Source organism: Lissotriton vulgaris, chromosome 12, assembly GCF_964263255.1.
Source record: "Lissotriton vulgaris chromosome 12, aLisVul1.2, whole genome shotgun sequence".
Classification (NCBI taxonomy): Eukaryota; Metazoa; Chordata; class Amphibia; order Caudata; family Salamandridae; genus Lissotriton; species Lissotriton vulgaris.
In genome coordinates, this window is record NC_141700.1 from 661,931,846 (window position 1) to 661,954,247 (window position 22,402).

The 22,402-nt window shown below is 43.5% G+C and overlaps 1 protein-coding gene across 2 annotated transcripts in view; it reads left to right on the forward strand.

Moving 5' to 3' along the window:
• The window catches only part of ATP2C2 (ATPase secretory pathway Ca2+ transporting 2), a 319,746-nt gene that overhangs the window by 248,126 nt on the left and 49,218 nt on the right, over nt 1–22,402 (forward strand). For both annotated transcript variants that reach the window (XM_086945837.1, XM_086945838.1), the window contains exons 15-18: nt 8,920–9,009; nt 11,695–11,796; nt 16,355–16,511; nt 19,781–19,951. In XM_086945837.1, the coding sequence (XP_086801963.1) occupies nt 8,920–9,009; nt 11,695–11,796; nt 16,355–16,511; nt 19,781–19,951 (520 nt within the window). The remainder of the gene's footprint in view (nt 1–8,919; nt 9,010–11,694; nt 11,797–16,354; nt 16,512–19,780; nt 19,952–22,402) is intronic.

Genomic DNA, 22,402 nt, shown 5'->3' on the forward strand with positions numbered 1-22,402 from the left:
ACGCTGCCCTTTCAGGACAACACACCCCAGTACTTCCACATTCTGCCTACAGTCTGATGCCCAAGGCGCCTGCCTCCAATCACTCCCGTTGCTCTTGCCAATACTCAGCTCCCTGTCTTTTTCCCTCCCTGCTATGAGGTCACGACCTCCAACGACTGTTGCGAGACTTGCAACCAGCATTGTGACTGGTATACCAATCATTTCTGAATGCATGAAAGTCTTGATGCTCATGGCTCGCAAATGGGCCATGGACTTTCTTGCTGAGTGGGCAAGTTGAAGTTGAAGTTCAGGGTTAGGGCCTGGTATTCACAGTTTTTCAGTTCACTTTCCCTCTTGAAAAGATTAGCAATGATCTGCATTCAACTCTATTATGATAAGAGTGTATTAGTTTGTTTCACCACTGAAGAGAGACAAAGCAGAAACATCTAATTTAATACAGAACATATAAACAATAATGTCCCAATATGAAGATTGTTTAATATTTAATGTCACTGTGTCAGACAAAAAAGAAACTCTCTCAGATACATTCCTCTAATAAGACATACTGGTCCACATTTAGCAAGCTAAAAATGTGTGTCTGCAGCCGACATGAAGGTGACCTTTCACCCCATGAAATCCCAAGTCAAAACATTAGTATGCAGCAATCATGTAAAAGGTAGAAACACAGAATCCATTTGATGTACACATGGGGGGTCACAAAAAAGGCAACCAAGCCCTAGTGTTTTGGGGTCCATGCAGACACTAATACACCCACCCGAATAGATTACCGCACAACAATCCCACCTGCACCACTCCATATGTGGGCATTTGAGGGGCCAACTCACCACCCAAGAAGTATTTTTGTTGTTCATTCTTGACACAGCGCAAACCCTATCCACCCCAAGGGGCATCGGAGCATGTTACATGTGAAAAGGAGAAACAAAGGCAAAAGACAACATTACAATTGGGAGGAAAATACAACACTAGTAAGGAAGGAAAGAAAGCAGAAAATATTGGTATTTTTGTAGGCTAATAGGGAGAAAATACAAAGCAAATAAGGAAGAGCAGTGGTAAAAAGCACTGGTATTTAAAGAAATGCTACAAGATGCATGCAATGCAAATGTAAACAAAACGCCATACTTAAAATGCATAAGTACAGAACAAAATATTAAAAAATGCTCTTTTTTGAGATATATAAAAAGAAGCTGTATTTAGGAGTTCAAATGCGTATTAAGTAACTGCAGAGATTCTTGGTAAAGTTAAAAGGTTTGAAAGCAGGAGCAAGCTTAATGTGGGTTGTGAGTATTCCAAATTGTAGGCGGATCATGAGCAAGCAAGTTTGAGGGTGTTCTGATTCCTGAGGGTTTCATGGGGAAGAAGGTATGTGCTTCATTCAATCCTCTCTCCACCTGAGCTTTTGTGACCGATAATTGGAGGCGGGATGTCCATACCAAGAGGTGTACAAGTGATGCAGGCTTCTCTGTGCATGCTTTTCATTCGGAGGCAAGAACCTGCCCAGGGCCCTCTTGTTAAGAATAACCGAGACCCCCAGCAGCGACTTCGCCTTCAGTGAGTATACATGGTTTAAAAAGATTCCTAGATGAAGTCTCAAGAACCTCTTTTTGAGAGCCCCAATTGCTTGATCATTCGTGTATGACGTGGAGATGTGTACACTTTTGTATTTCTCCACTTCCCTGAGGTTGTTTGCAATATTGAGTGTCTTTTAACATGCATTTGCATCACACAGCACCTGAGGCAGGTGTACTCTGTGGTTGGGCTTCTTTGCTGCTCTCACGGTCGGGTGTGTGCTACTGTTGGCCCCTGTGGTGTTTGGGCAGCCACAGATGTTGTACAAGTCCTTCTGTGCGTGTTTTATCAGCTGTGATATCCATACAAAGATGGCATCGTGCCACGTAAGGTGAGACTGTATCCGTGGCCTGCAGCTGGATGGTGGTTGTGATGCGCCAGGGTTGATTCTGGTGAATCTCTGGAGGGAGTTTGAGGTTTACTGTTGCTTTGTACAAAGCACTTTTGTTTCTGCAGACATGGAGTGTGGCTTTTTTCTGGGGCAATCATGTTTGGCGTGGTAAAGAGTTGCTAATTATGGATGCATTCTTAAAACTGAATTATTTTTATATTTCGGAGAATGACCCTGCGCCTGAATCGTTTCTCCTGAGGCTCTTCTTGACTTTAGCTCTTGGATGATTATGCTTGTCGCATGGAGTTGCATAACCTGCATCTATTAATCCATAGGTCTCCCTTTTGGTTTGGGACTGGCAATGCAGGAATCTGTTTTTCTGTGGGATGTGTAGATGGGTTGGAGAAAGTATGCATGAGACACCAACTTAAAAAAAAAATTATTATTAATAAAAGAAGGTAACCGCATTCAAAGACGGGTATACAGTAAATACCATTTGACATGATCATCAATCACCATCAGCAGACATCCACCTGCATCACACAAATGAGATGAGAGCCTGCGGAAGCCGACTATCAGTAAGTCCCTCTGGGCAGACAGACAGAGCCAGATAGGCAGCCACAAGCATCCAGTCCTGACCCAACGCCGGAACCCAAACTGTCCAGTGTACCTTCGCTCATTGCAGAATCCCGCCTCTGGATCACAGTATGTCATTCGGCAGCAGTCAACAGGAAAGTTTGTAGAGGACCCCATATATACCCGGGACAGGAAGACGGGGTAAGCATTGTAGCATACAGATCGGCCTGTTCATTGCGATAAATCTGTAAGTTGGTCCAGTTCTTATACTTTGGAGATCATCTTCTGTCCCAGCAGCGAGCTACCAATCTACGCACCTGCAGAAGTGCCAGAATGGTATAGTGGCGGTAGGATACTGGAGTGCCTCTTCCGGAGACTATATTTATTGAGGGCCATGGGAGTGTGATCGGCATGTTGTAGAGTTTTGTAGAGTATAATAAGAAACCTGCTGCTCAGGGATATCATGCCGGTTTGGGCACAACAAAAAGACCACATTTTCGCTAGTATCTTAAGTCCCTTCTCCTCCTCCCATGTAATACGTGCAGGATGCTCCGGTGTCGATGCAGCCTTGAGTGCAGCTCTACCTAAGTTGTAAACTGAGTCGTTGAGGTGGCCGCTAGCAGTGTATCCAGCGTCCTACATTGCTCTAGCTCTGTAGAGAACTCCGGCCCCAGTGGACTCTTTAGTCGGTAATATAGAAAATATCCTGGGGGTGCCATGCGCAGCATCACCAAACTCATACAAGCTCAGAAACATCTTAGCTCAACCTGTTTCCCCATGGCCCTGCCACACCGCTGAATATTGCCTTTGGTTCGCGTGTGGCCACCATTCGTGGGTGATTGCGTAGCGGAAGGGACGGGGACACAGCACCCTCTGGCCCATGTGTATAACGTGACGCAATAATTGGTGGTTGCAATGCCACCACTGTATCCATTGAATGGTGCACCCTTGTCAGCAGGTCTCATTTGTACATTCAGTGGCATTTTGTTTGTGCCTTATTCATAAAAATATCTTCACCCATTATACACTGACCCTGTTTCTTCTTTTTCTGCGGCAAATCACTTTTTGTTGCATGTTTTGGGTGAAAGAGGTTGCAAATCTTGATTTTCATGTCCTCTATATTTAACATAGCTGATAGTCATTGTCTGGCGCACAGAAGCATGTGTTTGTTTCTGTGCCTTGTTTTTGGTTGCTTGGTTGCAATCTTCGGCTTTCTTAGTCGGCAAGTTCTTCCACGGACTCCGCATCCTGTTTAGATTGGCAAATATTCTATACTATGCACTGTCTTTCCTGTTTAAGGATTGTTACGGTCTCTTTCCTTGTGCAGTTATATTGAATTTCGGATTACTGTGAATTTTGGTCGATGCTTTGGCACTTTTGTGTCTTCTCTGGGGATCAAGAATGTTGCTCTGATTAATGTGCTTGGATATTGACTGTATGTTGTCAATCCTTCAACTTGTGGCTTGATTCTCGGACAGAAATGGAACCCCAAATGAAGTGGTGGGGAGGGACTGAGGTGATCATATAGAATCCTATATGTTTTGCTGATCAATGTTGTGAATATTGCTTCCAAATACCTCTGTCTTTAGGACACCATGTTTCCAGTCATGCACTTAAATTTCTTTAATCTAGTGTGCTACTCCAAATGAAGACTGCAACTCCCTCCTGTTTTGTTGAATGAACACCGAGGGCCTGGAAACCTGGGTCCATATTACCTATAGGACACACTGTCCTTGTTTGCACCACGGTGCACCTTTAAGCAAGTGGTCCAGTTGCAAACAGGATTAGCGTGCAATATCTGAATGAATGTTCTTCCATCAGGCCAACCACAAACTTATGCTGCCCTGGGGGCAGTGCATTCAGCGAAAAACTAAGTGACTGCACGTGCCTGCAAGAGTGCGTGGGGGGGTCCTTGGGACCCCCTATTCCCCTTGCTAGAGGGTTGCTTTCAGAGACACGCTGACAGTGCACCACCTTTTTTTGTGCCGCTCTACCTGTGCAATTCCCAAGGGCATGTTTGCCTCTCCACGCGCATCCGCAATACAGCATGGGCACAGAGGCAAGGTGTTTCTCTCCATGCAAATGGGGTAATACTTTCTGAAGATAGCACTGTTGCTACATGTGTTCCAGCACTATCAGTATTACAAAAGGGGCTGCACAAGCATCTGAAGCCCCTTCTGTAATACCATAGTGCCGTGGGCATGCAAAAAGTGGGCGCACATGCCCATTGCACCCCTGTGGCATTATGTGTAATACAGCCCCTTGTGTGCAGATAGAAACTGATGATACAGAGCGGTTTTACAATACTAATAGTTGATAATGATTTGGTCAACTCGACATTGCAGTTACATTTTTTGATTTAAATTACTTTCCCAAAAACCTGGCAAAAATATCCCTTATTCTACATCCATATCAGAGCCCAAATCCATACATCGAGTGGTGTCATTGTTTCAGATCTATAGGATATACATACTACAGTTTATTCTCAGTGTTGACTTTTGCTGCTGCCACTTCAAAAGCAAATCAGATTACATCAATAGAAGTATTGCTTTATGGTAAATAATGACCGGAACAGTATTTATGAATATTTTACCACACTTTTTGAATATTAGCAAAGTACAGAATGTCAGAACGCAAGGTTTTCCCACACAGTACAAAACTTTCTCTTCTGTTGCAGAGAGGACTTCTGTTCAAGAGCTCATGTTGAATGGGTAAAGTTAAGAGATTATTACATTTTTAAATAAACCTTCTCAGAGCACCAAATTGCAATATAAACAGATCCTGATTGACAGACTCAAAATCTGTGGGCATTTATGCTCGCAGATGCCACTTACACGCATATAAATTCTGGCACTATGTCCATTATACTAAATGTAAGAGAATAGCTGGGAGCATGGGTGTTATCAATGGAGGCGCTCAAAAAGTGCCACTCTTGGTTGTCTGGTACCTCAAGATTGGGGGAAAGTCACAAGTTCATGCTGATGGTGATGGAGCGTGGGTTGGATACAGGGACCTGGTCAGTTCAGGGGAAGTGTTACTTCTCAAGTCTGGCTCAACGTGGTCCGTTCACATTGGGGGAGGCCACGAGGAGAAGGCTTTCAATGTGGCGGACAGGGGGATTGTTCTGGACTGTTGCTGTCTGCTCAAAGTGCAGGTCTTAGGTTGCTGGTCATCATGGCCGATTGCCCCCAGGGTAAATAGCAGGTCCCTTTGGAACTTTGCGTTTGCGGTTGTCCGGGCAGCAAAGTCCTGGCACAAACTAGCCTAGTGGCGAAGAACCCAAACTTTAGGATTTTCTATCTTTTCTTTAGGCGGAGCTCTCACTAATGCCCGCCAAGGGTCCAGGACCTAGAGGACGCCTCTTGGGGATCAGGACTCACTCCAGCAGAGGCCAGCAACAGAGCTTAAGCAGGCCTAGTTGGTGATAGGCAGTTGCATTGAGGCTTCTGTAAGTTTGTGGTGTCCCTGTAACTCACACAGTAAGTCATGCAACTGAGTCTGGAGTTATAGTGGTATCCTGGGATCAAGGCAAGCAAGTTAAATCGTACTTCTTGAGACAGCAAGGCAGTCCTAGAAGCAGCAGGGCAGTTGTTCTGAATCATCCACAGGTCCAGGAATGTTCTGACGAGTGGTTCTGAAGGTCCTCTTTTTATACCTATTTCCAGCCTTTGTGTGGGGATATTCCCTGACCTGCCCCCATAACTGGTTTCAGCCAATTCTTCCCTTTCCCCTGAGTTTGGCTCTAAACGGTCTAGGATGACAAAAGTCAGGGCAGGCCTGGGAGTCAGATTCCTTTCCATGCACTGCAGGCAAAGCCCTTTGAAGTGTAAGCGAGGCTATATGCCGCCCCTCTGCAGCCACCCTGCCAGGATAGCCCATCCTGTCTGTTCAATCCTCCGTTGTCTCACTGTCTGGAAGAAATATACAAACCATATCAACAGGGTCATTTACAGTAATGTGACCCAGTACACTGGCAGAAAGGCAGAGTTGGTTTGGGAAAGAAAAGGGCAACATTCTAGAATTGTCCTTTTCAAAATTGTAACTTAAAATCCGACTTAAAAATTAAAGAGGAATTTAAATTACAATAAATTTGAGTGCAAACAGCATATCTCTCTGCTCCCAATATGACGTTAACATTTATTAATTGCAATAAGGTAACCCATTGTTAGTCTATGGAAGAGATGGGCCTTAGAACAGTGAAAAAAGACTTTCTACGTTTTTCTCAGTCAGTACATCTAAAACTTAAGCACAGTTGTCCTACTTTTCTAAATGCCATGCACCCTGCCCCATGAATGGTTAGGACCTACCTTAGGGGTGACTTATAGGTTTTAAAAAGGAATGTTTAGGCCTGGCAAAAGGTTTATTCTGGCCTGAGATTATTTTTAAAGGCTACTTTAGTGGGTGGCACAATGAATGCTGCAGGCCCACTATTAGTATTTAATTTACAGGCCCTAGGAACAAGTAGTACCATTTACTAGAATTTACTAGTACATTAAATATGGCAATTAGGTATGGGCCAATTTTCGCATGTTTAAAGGAGAGCGCACAAGCACTGTAGCACTGGTTAGCAGGGGTAAAGTGCACAGAGTCCTAATGCAAACAAAAACAAATTCAGCAAAGTAAGGACGTGAATGCGAAAAGTTTGGGAGAATACCATCCCAAGGATGCCAGGTCTAACTGCATGAAAATATAGAATTATCATAGATTTCCATGAATATTCTTGAGTGATTTTGTGAATCTACTACAACTAAGACATCCACTAAAATCCAATTCACAAACTAAACTAATATTTATGAAATCTACATTAATCATAAGAGGAAAGGCCTTTGTCCATGAATATACTTGGGGAGCTCTACAGGCCAGCTACAGGGGAGCGAGGTCACAATTTTGGTGTAAGTATGGCACATCTCATGCCCACATGTCTTTACCAATCGAAGTAAGGTTAATTTATTATTCAGGAGGCAGTGGTTGACCTGTCCTAAAGCCCTTCTATTTTTGTGTAGTATTTACTCAATCATGGCTTGATTCTGTATTTACACATGCAGGAGAAGAAGTTTCACGTTCATTAGATACATAGTTGTGGGTGAAGAAGGAACTAGATTTCTATTCGCCTCAAAGCAGCAACAAGAGTCTGAAATTTGCATCTATTTTATGATCTGAATAAATGGCGCAAAATTACTTTTGAAATGTCTGGCAAAATGTCAGAAATCATGTTATTGACAACCTTTGTCTTTTTATGTATCTAATCTTCAGTGTTACCCTGAAAGACACATATGTAGTAATGTTGGATAGCTTGACTACCCCAGCACTAGTCTTCCCCTAGCACTCTCAGGATCTGTATGGTGCAAGGTAGTCTGTAAAAATGTATTTTCAGTCAAGGGACCTAAAAGGAGAAACCATCACTAGAATGTTATTAGTTGAAGCCAAGTACCAAGTTAGGTTCATTTTCCTTTTTAAATTTTTTTATTGAGAACTGCTGCTCCAAACAGCACTGGATCTTTTCAAATTTCTGCCTACTGCACATTGTTTTTACTTTTCTTCCACTATATCTTGATGAGTTGGCTGAAGCAGTGGCAAAACGTAGGCCCTGATTGTTTGGCAGATGGGTTACTCCATTACAAACATGGCGGATGCCCATTCTGCCTTACTTCAAGTGCCATAGGATATAATAAACCTGTAATAAGATGGATGGGATATTCGTTGAGTTTCTGACTAAGTAATCTATTTGCCAAACTCTAGATCAGGCCTTAATTGGTTCTGCCATTTAAAATAGTTTATTTTTCTGGTTGTGGCCGTCTTACGGATCCTCCTCTCAGCTGCATGGAAGGACCCTTCCCCCCGACCTTTTCAATGTGGTTGGCCAGGCTTCTTGCTATCCATAATATAGAATCTTCGCTTTATCTACATAAAGGTAGAAAATCGCGGGATTTCGGATATAAAATGTGGGCCCCGTTGAAGGTATGGAGGGAGGGCATAGTACGTTAATCTTTTAATTAGCTGGGATAGATTGCTATATATAAATTTGTATTGACATCTATCAATTATTGGTAACATTTTTAGTGGTTATGTGTTTGTGTTATGTGTTATGATGATCAGATTTCTATTTTTTTTACACATATTTATATATTTATATATTTATGTCCATCTTGGTCCTCCACCCCGCTTTTTCTAATAATATCGAATTGTATTTATGTATTCATGCATTGATATGATCTTTTCTATGAACTGTACTGCATTAATCATTGGATAACTATTCGTATTTCTTTTTTGATACCGTTTAAATTCTCAATAAAAAAATATTTTAAAAAATAAATAAAATAGTTCACTTGTGATGGGTAAAAAAGCTGTGCAAGGACTTACTAAAGTTGGCGAGCCATATGTGATGTCCCACAGTTTCAGGCTTAGCACCTTTTAAAAATAATGCATTCCATTTGTATCCTCATCAGGCCGGGTGTGTTGCCAACAATGCCATCATTGAAAACAACGGCCTGCTTGGCCAGCCAACAGAAGGAGCGCTGGTTGTTCTTGCTATGAAGGTAGGAAAGGCTACTAAAGAAATATTTCCTTTTTCCTTTGTGAGTTTCTACGTTTGTGAACTAGTTTATGTACTGTATGTAATTTGCAAATAAAGCCATTCTATGACGAGCAACATTGGGACATATTATATTTGGGGTTCCATCTCAGAGTTTAATGGAGAACAGGATTACAGTCAGTGATTAGTAAACATCACAACAGCTTGTAAATGGAATCCCAAATGACACATGCTCAAGATTGCACTGATCTCACTGCATTGCAGAGACATAGGCACAATTTTACATGTATGTGAATCACTAAAGTTCCAGGTGTAGTGAAAGTGGAATCACAACATTTCACCTAGGAAAACACCACAGGATTGATCCCTTTCCCCACCCTTAGCCTCTAGGCAGCCATAAGGACAAGCAGGGGAAATTTCAGAAAGTAAACAAAGCTCACAGCTCCTGCCACCATGGACCCTGGGTAAAGGGGTAACAAGGTTGGCACCAGAGGCACCTTTAAACAATCAAACAGAAGCAGCTGGTACTCCTCGCTTTTTCTAGCTGATATCCATGCATCCCCACTTACCTCAAACACACTATTTCCTTAACCACACCCTTGCTACATTTGCTTAGGAAGAGGTCACACCCTTAAAGCAATAGAGCAAGCAAAGTTGTGGAATGAGCAGTGATGGGAAGCACAAGGCTTCCAATCGGTAAAAATGTAAAATGTGAAACCAGGCTCAGTTTCTGCTATAACATGGTACCATCTTGGTCTTTGTGTGTTCAAAATATTTTATTGAAATTTTATATCAGCAAATACATAATAAACAATAAGACATACAGAAAAATTGAACATTGCAAAAATCTTGTAAAATATCAATATATAGGAAACAATAATTATTAAAGCATAACAAAACAAAATTCAAAAAGGAAGGGAAGGAGATGTGTGTAGGATGAACACTTGCGTATGAACCATAGCCCACGTTTCGAGGAGCAACAACTATCTTTGTCTCTGAACTAGAAAAACATGTTTTTCAAAAGTACTACACTACCCCTGGAAAAGGGCAGATTGGACAAAAATCAAATTGGAAAAATGACAGCTGGCAGTCTTGAGCAGCTTGAAAAATAGACAGCGGGGACAGCTAGTTACCATTAGTTAGAACATTGGAGCATTGGCAGCTCTACTGAAGTCAATTGAGTGGCAGATGGCCAATAATGGCTGCTACAGACCCTCTGCTTCTACTATGCTTTGTTTATTTTGTCTCCCTTTTTAATTTAGAACATTATACCCCCAGTGGGTTGAATCTTGTAATGCCCACCCTCAGTATGTGGAATGTTTTAATAACTTTATACCCCTTGTGCTTTGAACTTTATTGGTTGTTAAAGGCCCTCTCTTTCGATATGACTCAGTAGTGGGCAATTAAGACCAGTTTAGCCCTCAGAAGTGGCTTTAATGATGTGTTAATCAGGTGTGCCATTATTTAGTTTTAAACTGTATGGCCTTCTCTTGTGCTTAGGATATTGTATGATGTGTATTTCCATTGTACATTGTTTTATATTGTTAATTGTTTTCCATAAGAGAAGGAGATGTGTTACTTGAATGTTTACTATGCACCGTTTCCCGTAGTTACCAGTTCACTGCTGCTCAGCCAAGATGGATGTGATGTTGTGGAATGCTGGAGTGCTTGGCGATGTCATGGAATGCTGGAGTGAATGGTGTGGTTGAGAGAGTGTTAGCTGGAGTGTTTGGGCTGAGCAGCAAGGAGGCTGCTCCTGGTGGGACTAAACTTCCCAACTACTATTTAAAATCTTAATATCCTGTAACTAAGACTCAATAGATCTTACTCATGTAACCTACTCTACGGCTACCTGGACTTTCTTACCTTTACATTCCTTTTATTTCCAACCTTGCGCTTTTCCACAGCTTTTTTTCTTTACTCTTCTTCTACTCAACCGCATCAGACGCGTAGGTTTCAGCAGATTTGCTGCTCGTCGCCATCTTCTAAAGTATAAAACCGGGTATTTGTATAACTTCCTTTATTGGCAACTCTGCTAGCACAGGACAGCAAGTACAACTTAATACAACCAAAGCTTCTCCCAACTGCCATCCCAGAACTCCCACAACCCTGGATTCTAACATACCTCAGAGAGATGAAGGATGCATTCCAAACGTGGAATGCAGCAACACCACACACAGTCATCCCCTTGGGACTTGTGCATAAGCCCACGGGTTGAACATCCATCCTTAAGGCCCAGTTGTCAAAACAGTTTTTCTTAATATTCGAGCTTACACTTGGGACAAAAAGTCACTCCCTTTCTACAGTACATTGAATCATTGCTTCATGCTTTTGAGTCAATCTGGAATACTGCTATAACCTTCTAAGGCATAGCTTTTCCAGTGATTGACAAGAGGCCCACACCTAGAAGCGAACAGCTTGATTTCTTAGACAAGCTTTAAAGTAAGCTGTGCTGGTAAACTCAGTCCAAAATCAGGAGTTCATTCTGCTTTTAGAACTACTCAAATCACATTTCTTACTTTTTTGGAAAAATGCAATAAAAATAACTCTATTTTATGTATGTGTCAGTTATTACCATAGGATAAACAAGCTTGCCAGTTCTAAAGTGGTAAAATGAAGTTGTCTTGTAACCGTCTGCCTTGATCATGGTGACTTTTCCAGCTTATTCATGGATGTGGTTGTGTTGCAGATGGGTCTGGAGAACAGAAGCAACTTTTACGTAAGGCGGAAAGAGATTCCATTCAGCTCGGAACAAAAGTGGATGGCAGTGAAATGTGTACCAAGAAATGAGGTAAGCCCAGTATGTCTTCTGTTATTAATACAGATGTACCTGATTATCAAGCACAGCAAGTTGGCCTGGGAAAAGGATGGTCAGAAGAGATTCAGGAAGAGACATAAGGGCATTATTATGGGAAAGATGGCAAACGCATCGTTCAATCCTTCAGCATGATTAGTAGAGGGAGGTTCAGACATGGAATTCATTAAAATAAGGCAGTAATTCCAGGGTAGGGCCAAGATAAGTTGAGAGACTAAATTGGGTAGCAGCAGATTGCATGGGGCTTAAAGTCCTTATCTGCCCTCAAAACATAGGACGATCTTGTTGCTAGCAAGGCCATTTCTATAGGCCAGCCTGCTTGCTGGAAGTGTAAAGACAATACATGTGTAAGTAGGCCACCTGTGGTTATTCTTCATTTGTGGAATACATAGGGGGCAAGTAATCACACGTTCTACTAGGCAGATAAACAAACATTTCCATTTCCCTTGGTCTCAAATAATAAAGGTTCATTGTCGGGGCTCTGCTTCAGCAGCCCTAGCTTCCTTTTAGTGGTTATGGCTTTTCAGGAAATAACACCAACTATTCTAAATATGTGGATCCACTCCAGACCACGCTTTTCCCAATTCCATCAAAATGTCCTCCACAATAAATTCTTCAATTGTTTGTTTAGCACACACTGCACAACTCAAGTGCTTTTATGTGCTACAGAACGGTGTCATTCAGGGGTGAGAGTGTGCGGAATTCAAGTTACATTTATTGTTATGCACAGGTCCTGGTGTTGGAACAGAGTTTACAAATGCAGCAAGAACAAGTATGTTGTACACAGAGAGCATCTGACCATTTGTAGTTTCTAGAGTACAACCAGCAGTTACAAATGAGCAAGAAACAACATTCCATTAAGTAATGTATGAGCAATAGCATCCTGGCTCATGAGCCTCCATTGAGGAAGAGGTTACAAGGATGGAGGGGAGGCAACGGGATGAGACTGGTATTCACCTGTACAGGGGGACCATAGAATGGCTGTCTAGCAGCTAGTGGTGTGGGGTTTTTAGTTTCTGACTTATGAGCTACTGTTCAAATAGATGCCTTTTTAGTTTGTGTTTGAAGATCATGAAAGATGGAGCATTGTGGATGTCTTGAGGCAAGATGTTCCACAGGCGAGGTGTCACCAGTCAAAATACCTGTTGCCTCTGCTCTTGATTCTCATCTTAGTTATGAGTAGTTGTTTGCTTTAGTTGGTTGGGTATTTGTGTATCTTGTCTTTGGCTATTAAGGTGTGGATTAATCCAGGAATTTGTAGAGGAGGTGAGGTTTCTTTTTCTGCACTAAGATAGTAGAGGTTCCTTAGATGGGATGTCTCTGATAGATTTGATTTTGTAGCTCTAAAATCAAGCGGGCAGCTTCCTTTTGAGATTTCTGCTGTCTTGTGAACTGATGGACAGGAATTTTGGCATTATAATGTATGGCACTGCCAGAGTTCAAATGAGACTTCACAAGTATACCTCATATCAGCTTCCAAATGACATGAATTCCCCACACCATAACATTCACTTCTACCGGTCACTCAAGCACATCATCATAAAAAAGCCACAGACTGCATGATATTAAATTTCTTTGCTCTGTCAAGTAAGCAATAATACCTCTGAGCTCTACTTCATGCCATCATCCTCTCCCACCTAAATGGTGGTAACACATTCTTTGCCAGGATACACTGTGTCCTACACACGGTCACCCACCTAATTTCATCACATCAACCCTACCCCGCTAGTACTAGACTTGCTTCCCATTCAATCCAGCATCAACTTCTTTTCTCTCCCATAAAGCTGTGACAGAAAGCTCACCAGCCAGCTGGCAGAAAGAAGGGCAATTAGTGCAGACTGTGCAACACTAAAAGAAGTGGCAGACTCCAGCTTCAAAACTGCAAGAAAGAAAAAGGCCAGATGCAAGCCTTCTCATTCTATGCTTTGAGACTATGAGACAGCTTCCTCTTATTGGCTTGCTCCATCTATCTTCAATTTTAGAAAGATTAGCATCAATCATTTCAACGAGCAATTTAGAATCACTCCTGCGTGACATCCTTCCCACTACCTGTCTTCTGGTCAAATCCACTACCATACCAGTGCCTCCTAATTTGTACTCTACAGCCATCTACCACTCAAGCTCACCTTGCTTGTACAGTGCTTTGTTAATCTCGTACTTAGGTGAGCACTATATAAATTACCCAATATGATACCATATAAGGCTATTAAAAGTTCTGTTACAACTTCAGAGGCATGATATTTGATGCTCACCTACCTTAGTGCTGGGACATAATGTTCCTGTATTTTTCAGGTGCCCATATGTTGCTTTGATGCCTGCCCCCTCTCCTCCAATGTCTGTCACTGCAGCGATCTGGTAAATCTTCGCCTTTGACATGTTACCAGTCTTTAGCACCTAAACCATTGAGGGTCTCAAGTGTGAATGTTAACGTGAAGGTCAATGCTAGACTATGGAGATCCCTGCCAATGAGCACTTAGTACCACCTTGCCTTTCAATAGATCCTTAAAACGTGATTGTAAACTCCCAGCTCCATAAATCCCTTCTTTCTTAAGATGCATGCTACCACATAATAACAGTGGAATAATGTCTATAATAGTGAAATAATGCCAATACTAGTGAAATCATGCCAAGAGTTGGCCGAGTTCTTCAAGGATCAATACAGAAAGTATTTTTAGAGTTAGGAAATTGCTTTGTCTGAAGAATTCTTTAGACAAAGCAAGATCGCAGGCATCCACAACAGCTTCAACGCCACGACCGACCCGACAACCACTGAGACCTCTGCCCCCACGACCACCATCTGCACCAACCGCCTGCTCTCCTGGACCAACATCAATGACGACGACACCATCAAGATCATGAACACTGTCCACTCCGGATCTCTGTCAGACCCATGCCCACACCACATCTTCAACAAAGCTAGCACATCCATCTCACCCCATCTCCGGAAAGTCATCAACACCTCCTTCGAGACAACAACCTTCCCGGAGAGCTGGAAGCCCTGCTGAGATCAACCCCTTACTCAAGAAACCCAAGGCAGCCCCAAGGACCTCAAGAACTTCCGGCCCATCTCCCTGCTCCCGTTCCCGGCAAAGGTCATCGAGAAGAGTCAACCAACAACTGAACTGCTACCTCCAGGAGAACAAAATCCTGGACCCTTCCCAGTCCGGGTTTCGCAGCAACCACACCACAGAGACTGCCCTCATCGCCGCCACCGAAGACCTCAAGTTCCTGACGGACAACGGAGAAACTGCGGCCCTCATCCTCCTGGACCTGTCAGCCGCCTTCAACGCGGTCTGCCACCACACACTACGAACACGCCTCCACAACGCCGGGATCCAAGAGAAGGCCCTGAACTGGACCACCTCCTTCCTCTCTGGCAGAACACAGAGCCTCCGCCTTCCCCCCTTCCGCTCCGAATCCACCGAGATCATCTGCGGTGTACCCGAGGGCTCATCCCTCAGCCCAACTCTGTTTAACATCTACATGGCACCGCTCGCCCACGTCGCCCATCGGCACAACCCTAACATCATCTCCTACGCCAATGACACCCAGCTGATCCTCTCCCTCACCAAGGAGCCCCACACCACCAAAACCAACCTTCACGAAGGAATGAAGGCCGTCGCTGAATGGATGAGGAACAGCCGACTGAAGCTGAACTCTGACAAGACAGAGGTGCTCATCCTTGGATCCACCCCTTTGGCCTGGGATGACTCCTGGTGGCCAACCGCACTGGGAACCGCTCCAACACCCACCGACCACACACGCAACCTAAGGGTCATCCTCGACTCCACCCTCTTCATGACTAAACAGGTCAACGCCGTCTCCTCCTCCTGCTTCATCAACCTCCACATGCTCCGCAGGATCTACAAGTGGATCCCCACTGAAACAAGAAGAACGGTCACCCAGGCCCTCATCAGCAGCAGGTTGGACTACGGAAATTCCCTCTACACACGAGCCTCGGCCAAACTCCTGAGACGGCTCCAACACATCCAGAACGCCTGTGCATGCCTTATCCTCGACATCCCTCGCCACAGCCACATCACACCCCACCTGAGAGACCTGCACTGGCTCCCGGTCAACAAGAGGATAACCTTCAAGCTCCTGACCCACACACACAAGGCACTCCACAACACCGGACCAACGTACCTCAACAGACGACTCTGCTTCTACACCCCACATGCCAGATCCGCTCCACCAACCTCCTCCTCGCCACAGTCCCCCGCTTCCGAAGAGCGACCTCCGGCGGCAGATCGTTCTCCCACCTCCCATTCAAGACCTGGAATACCCTCCCTATCCACCTAGGGCAGACCCAAGACCTGCTGACCTTCAGAAAACTCCTCAGGACCTGGCTTTTCGAACAGTAGCAGCATTCCCCACCCCAGCGCCTTGAGACCCTCACGGATGAGTAGTGCGCTTTACAAATGATATGATTGATTGATTGATTGGTTTCTAGGGGTTACCTTCATTTCTTCTGTATGCTGCAGTCCACTATGACATCAAATAAAACTGTATGATTTCGTTTTTGATCTTTCAGAGCTTTGAAGAAATCTACTTCATGAAGGGGGCATTCGAAGAGGTTATCCAGTATTGCACTACCTACAACAATGGCGGAATTCCCGTGCCAATCACGCCCCAGCAAATCGCCACCTACTTGCAAGAAGAGAAGCACATGGGCTCACTGGGGTTAAGAGGTAAGGGGTTAATGGTGCGGTTGGTACATGACCATGCTGTTCATCATGACACAGTTGTCGATTTTAAGTTGTACACTGCCCAGTTGCTTCTTAAGTGTCCTTGATTGTGCAGGTCCTTGAGCAGTAATGCAGCAGAGTATGGTGTTGATATGGTTCATGGTGGAGACCTTATGATATAATAGACATATCAACCCAAAGAGGGGCAATCTGACTCCTTCTTTATTTCTGTCCATAATGGAAGAGGAGTCCAATTTAGACAGCCTGTCCCATCAAGCAAGCAAGAGGGGTTCACAAGGTGACTTCATGCACGTACTGTAAGTTCACTCTTGAGAGAAAACATGAGATGTTCACTCTCACTAAGCACATGATAATGCTTGGGGAGGCAGAAAGGAGCCGCTGTTGGGACATATAGACCTGGAGGGGCAGAATTGCAAGAGTTGGGTTGTATTGCTGGGTTGTGATGAGGCAGCGATTGAAGTAACGTGAGACCACAAAGATACGGCATGCAGCATTAAGTGTATATGTCATGGCAGCAAGTGAGCTGCAGAGGTATTACAGCTAAACATACACAAAGCAGAGCCATTGCTTTAGAACCTGGTTAATGTGAGATGATTTAGAGAAAAGGAAAGTACCAGTATTGTGTATTCCAGTCTATTGCAATTCCATATTAATACTAAACATGCAAAGATATACAAACATTGCTTAATTTGTAAAATATTAAGTGCAGGTGCTCACATTTTTTAGGAGGCCACACCCACATCCCCGGGTCCGCCCATTTCTTCTACTGGCCCCACCAATGTCCTTTATTGGCTCCACACACAGCCTCGAACCTAAACACATCAGAGCCACCTCCTCACTATCTTGAGTTCCACAAGAAGCTGAAGACATGGTTCTCCATTCCAGCACCTCAGGGACCTCACACCTGCCCAAGCTCTTGGATACTCTTTTGGGTGATTAGTGTGCTCTACAAATCAATACAAGATCATATAACTTATGGAAAGTCTATGAAAACAACTCAAAAGGGAACTCAAATGAGAGAATGTGTGTACATCTCAAAATGCAGCTTTAAGAAAGGTCACTTGGAGGCAGGTTTGCAAACTAAAGAAAACGTGATTTTGGTGGTCTGTTTAAAAAAGGAAGGTAAGAAGGAAAGACTACAAGAAAGAAGGCAGCAACAAACGTAAGCATTTCAAGGCCTGGGCTGGGCTTTTCAAGTTCCACGTTTTACAAAAAATAAAGAACTGGGACCTTTAAACTGTGTCCAATGTATTTCAAATATTTTAGCGCTATGACACGTGATTATCAGCCAGCTGCCCACCGGGGAAACCCGCATGAACTTAACTAATGCAATATCGTAAGAGGACCCGGCCCTGAGAAATAAGTGGCGGTGCTAAGCACCTGTACAAATTAAGCCCTGTATACAAACACCTTGAGAGTGGATCTATAGCCCTGTGAAACAACAAATATTGGGATTACATCTTTTTTGGAGAAATAAATCGTATTGCTACCTTCTACCTTTTTACCTTACTAGAGCTAAAACCGAGATAATGGTGCTTGGTGATACAACGAAAAAGATAGCAGTGTTTACTTACCGTGTTTCATGGGAAGTGCCATCATGCCCTGCCCAGAGAGTAAAGTTCTTGGGAGTAATGTTTGACTTGTCCTGTTCTTTGAACTCCGGATAAATGATGCTAAAGTGATTCATTCCCAACTTTTATGCCCAAAAATGTTGATGCTCCCTCGCCTACAAACCTGTAACAAAGTGAGGCTAACAAGAACCCTAATCGTGACGTAGCAGGACTTTGGGTGCATTGTCTATGTAGTCCTTCCCGAAAAGCTCTTTTATGGCTTCAGGGAGAACAGAAACAAAAGGCAGAGTAGTGCCTGAACATGAAGAAACACTATCGCACACAAACGACCCTTAAATCCCACTGTTGGCTTTTGTCAGTGTTTACTTTCAGTAGTGAATGTTATATACAATGCGATTTTTTTAGGCACCCCTCTCACTCAGGTTTCAGGTTTTAAAGTCTTTATTTCGATTTTTACATCATAAAAGACAATTAAAAGCAATAGAAATTGAGCATACATGATATAGTTAAAAATTGATTTAAAACCATCACAGTTACAATTTACAATTTCATAGATTTCAAAGAACATTTCAACACTAATATTAGAATTAAACAGTAAAATAAAGACCTAATACAAGTAAAAGAAAGAAAAAAACCTGTTTATAAGTTAGGAAACGGAGACAGAATCAAAGTGCCTGCAGATATCTTGCTCTAATCACCCATGTCCACCCCAGGAATTTGGCTACGCCCACAACTACCCCTCTCACTCTCTACCACATCCCACCCAGGAATTTCATACTGTGCAACACTCACCAATCACAGTGGCACAATGATCGCATCTATGAAATAGTCTTTGAGACTGCAAACGGGTTTTTAGAAATATCACTGTTATCATAGCCTTCACTCACCATTAAGTAGCTCTGGATCCAGTTTAGAAGATGTAGTAGTTTGGCACAATAGTCCATTCCATTTCCATCCATAATCTATTTCCCAACCCCTTATGCCTCTGAATGTTTGATCATACACTAAATTAATGTTCCTATTTCATCTGTTTGTTAACCACTTCGATGCTGATGACTAGCTCAGCTCGTCATCAGCTACGGCGCTCGTATGCTGATGACGAGCTGAGCTCGTCATGTAACGCGGTATTTTTAAAAACGCCGCACACAGCGGGAAAAGCCGCAGCAGCGATGCGGTTAATCCAATTGTTTAATGTATTAATTAATAGCCAGACTGAAGTGGCAGCTTGCCACACACTGTTAGTGACATATAAAACAAAGAAATAGGGCACCATATAGTTTGACCATGCTCTAATCACAAAGGGTGATTGCAAAGCTACACAATGAATGTTTTACTATATGTGTACATCTACTTGGCATGTGTGCTTCCAACCACACAATAAATAGGAGCATCAAACATTTTGTTTTCCTGTATTAATGATGATCCAAATTATGAGTATTCTTGCCTGTCACTGAGCCACCAACTCTATTGGTCAAGTCGGTTTGCACCTCAATAATGAGATCCTGTGAGAACAACATGTGAACAGAACATTGGCCCCACATACTTTTGTCACCTCCTCATGGATTGTGATTGCTTATAACCTCCCAGTAATCAGGTGATGCAGGTGTTTAGCCTTAATGGTCACATGTGCGATGAGTGTATAGAAATTGCTAGCCTTTGTTTATTGCCTTTTCTTTCCAGTACTTGCACTTGCATCAGGACCAGAGTTGGGGAAACTGATGTTCTTAGGCCTGGTTGGAATCATTGACCCTCCGAGGGCAGGAGTGAAAGAAGCTGTCCAGACTCTTTTGGAATCTGGTGTGTCCATGAAAATGATCACCGGGGATGCCTTGGAAACCGCAGTAGCAATCGGTAGGAAAATCATGCATTTTCAAATTTTGTTGCGTTTGTTGTTTGTTTAAATGTTTACATGCACACCATACCTTATTATGAAAGGGGAGTTTATGGAGTGGAATACCACAGATAACCCGTCAGGAATACACGTGTGAGTGTTTGTGCAGTTGGTAGAGATTTCAGGGTATAGAAAGAGAGGTAGGGCATTTTTTGAGGTTCGGAGCTTCAGGGGAGCAACAAGCATCCTTTCAAAAAATGGAAGGATGAATTCTGCTCAGATGGAAGGGAATTAGCTGTCCTAAGAAAATGCCCATATTTAGTTGTGAGGATTTTGGTGTGTTATATGGTATGACTGCGGGGTCTTACTGTGGATAACACTCATAAAAAGTCGTTTTTGAAGTCAGGCTCCTCTGAACAACCTTTAGCTCAACACTGGGTAGCTATGGCTTTTGAACAGCAAGGTTTGAACAAAGAAATTTAGCGTAAAGCATTTAACAGTTGCAAATAACAAAATAAGAAAGTCAAACAACAAGAAAGAAACACAACTCCAATTTATAAAAAATAGACTATATTTTTATGAATTTTTAGAGCCCTTGGTAAGCAACATCCCCTGAAGGGTTCCATAGATGCAGATTTTTATTTAAATCTCAAACAAGCAATGGTCAACAAAATGTTTTGAAACTTTGTAAAAGTTTATAAAAGTTAGATGGGTAATCAAATCCAACAGGGAGATGTTCTGTGGGGACAATGGAGTAGATTTCGACAGTCCCCTGACCATCAGAGCATTTCCCAGTCCAGTTCAAAACATTGCCGCAACTGCTATAGACTTTAATGGAGTGGTCCTGATGCTGAGGATACAGAAGGAAAAGATACTCAAGGATGCTCCAGTTATGGTGTGCTTGACGGGTGTGCCTTTGTGGTGATTCCTTGGTCGACAGTCATGTGGGATGACTTGGTCACAGAAGTCAGGGTCCCTCAAAGTCCTTTTTGAGACCCTGGAATGCCAACTGCGTCTGACCGACTGGTCTACGTACACCGCAGTCCTTACAAAATACTTTAGTGGGGCTAGTGTCCCTCTTGAGTAACTAATTTGGACTCTACTACTCGACAGCTAAAAGGAGCACCAGACTCTGCAGGATTCATGGAGTGTCCTCAGTCTCCAGGGGTGCCCAGCGTCAATTCCTCCGAAGTGGCTACCAACCAATCTGTTTGAGCTTTTTCATCTTTGGTGTTCCTGGTGCTGTTCCAGTAGGGCCAGTCAACTGACCTTTCCAGTCAATGCTTTGGTCTGGGGCTGGGGAGAGACATTTCCTAGAGCCAGGAGCCACAGGCACATTCGTAACTTCACTAGCCCAAAAGTGCAGCAGGCGCAGTCCAGCAGTCCAGCAGACGGTGCAGTCTCTTTGTGCAGTCCAGGGCCAGCAGGACAGTCCTTCTTTGACTTTGTTCCAAATCTGGCATGAACAGAGGTTCAGAAGTTAGTCAGGCTGGGGTACCAGCAATCGGGCTGTAAGAAGGTGGATACCTGACTATGGGTACCAAAGATTTTTTGCCTAGTGTTTAGCTGGTTTTCGACTTAGTTGGCCTGGGATCTTGCTAATCAGGGTCCCAGGCTATCTGCTCTCTCTGTAAAATGGACTCCATGTATCCAAGGTACATCTCCAATTGGATACTGGGTCACCTTATGAGCCCCTGTACAGTGTACTATAGGTACCCAGGGCATAGGTGCATCCAAGGCTTACCAAGGGCTGCAGCATGTATTATGCCACCCCTGGCTGGCCAGCCAAATTGACACAACTGGCTGATCACTCAGCTGGGGCAAGGTGGTGTAATCAACCGTTGCTTTAGATATAGTATACCTATATCTAACCTTATATCTAGACACATATACACCTATAAGTCACTCCTATGGCAGGACTTAACAATCCTGGAGGCAGAGTGCTTGGTTTTATGTGAGATGGTGCTCTAGCATGAGCTGAGCCTCTCTGCAGCTTTTGGAACCATGTCCTTATAGCGGTTCTAGGATATTGCCATACCATATACTCTTAAGTGCATTATGAACCTCCCGGTTAAATGCTAACTATGGTTCGGCTTTATCAAAACATGTCGAGTAAGGTGTCATACGATTTGGAATACTACCCCCTCGTCAGTCCTGGTGACTGGGGTAGCATTCCACCCTTTTAGAGGGAGAAGACATGTTGTTCCTACTATTCCCGGTTGAAGTTAACCAGAGCCTCAGCATCACAAAATGGATGCTGCTGCCACAGACACAAGTCTGACTTCCTGCTGCTGGGAGTCCTTTCAGCGAGGGAGGCTTGGACAATAGGTTTCCTGCCTTGGGAGGTGCTAGCACCACCCCAGACAGGACTTTGTGTATTGGGACAGGGAGGGCTGAAAGGATCGAGACACTGCCTGGGGCACACAAGGTGTCCCATGCATAGGCCAGTTCAAACCGGTGCTGGGGCACTC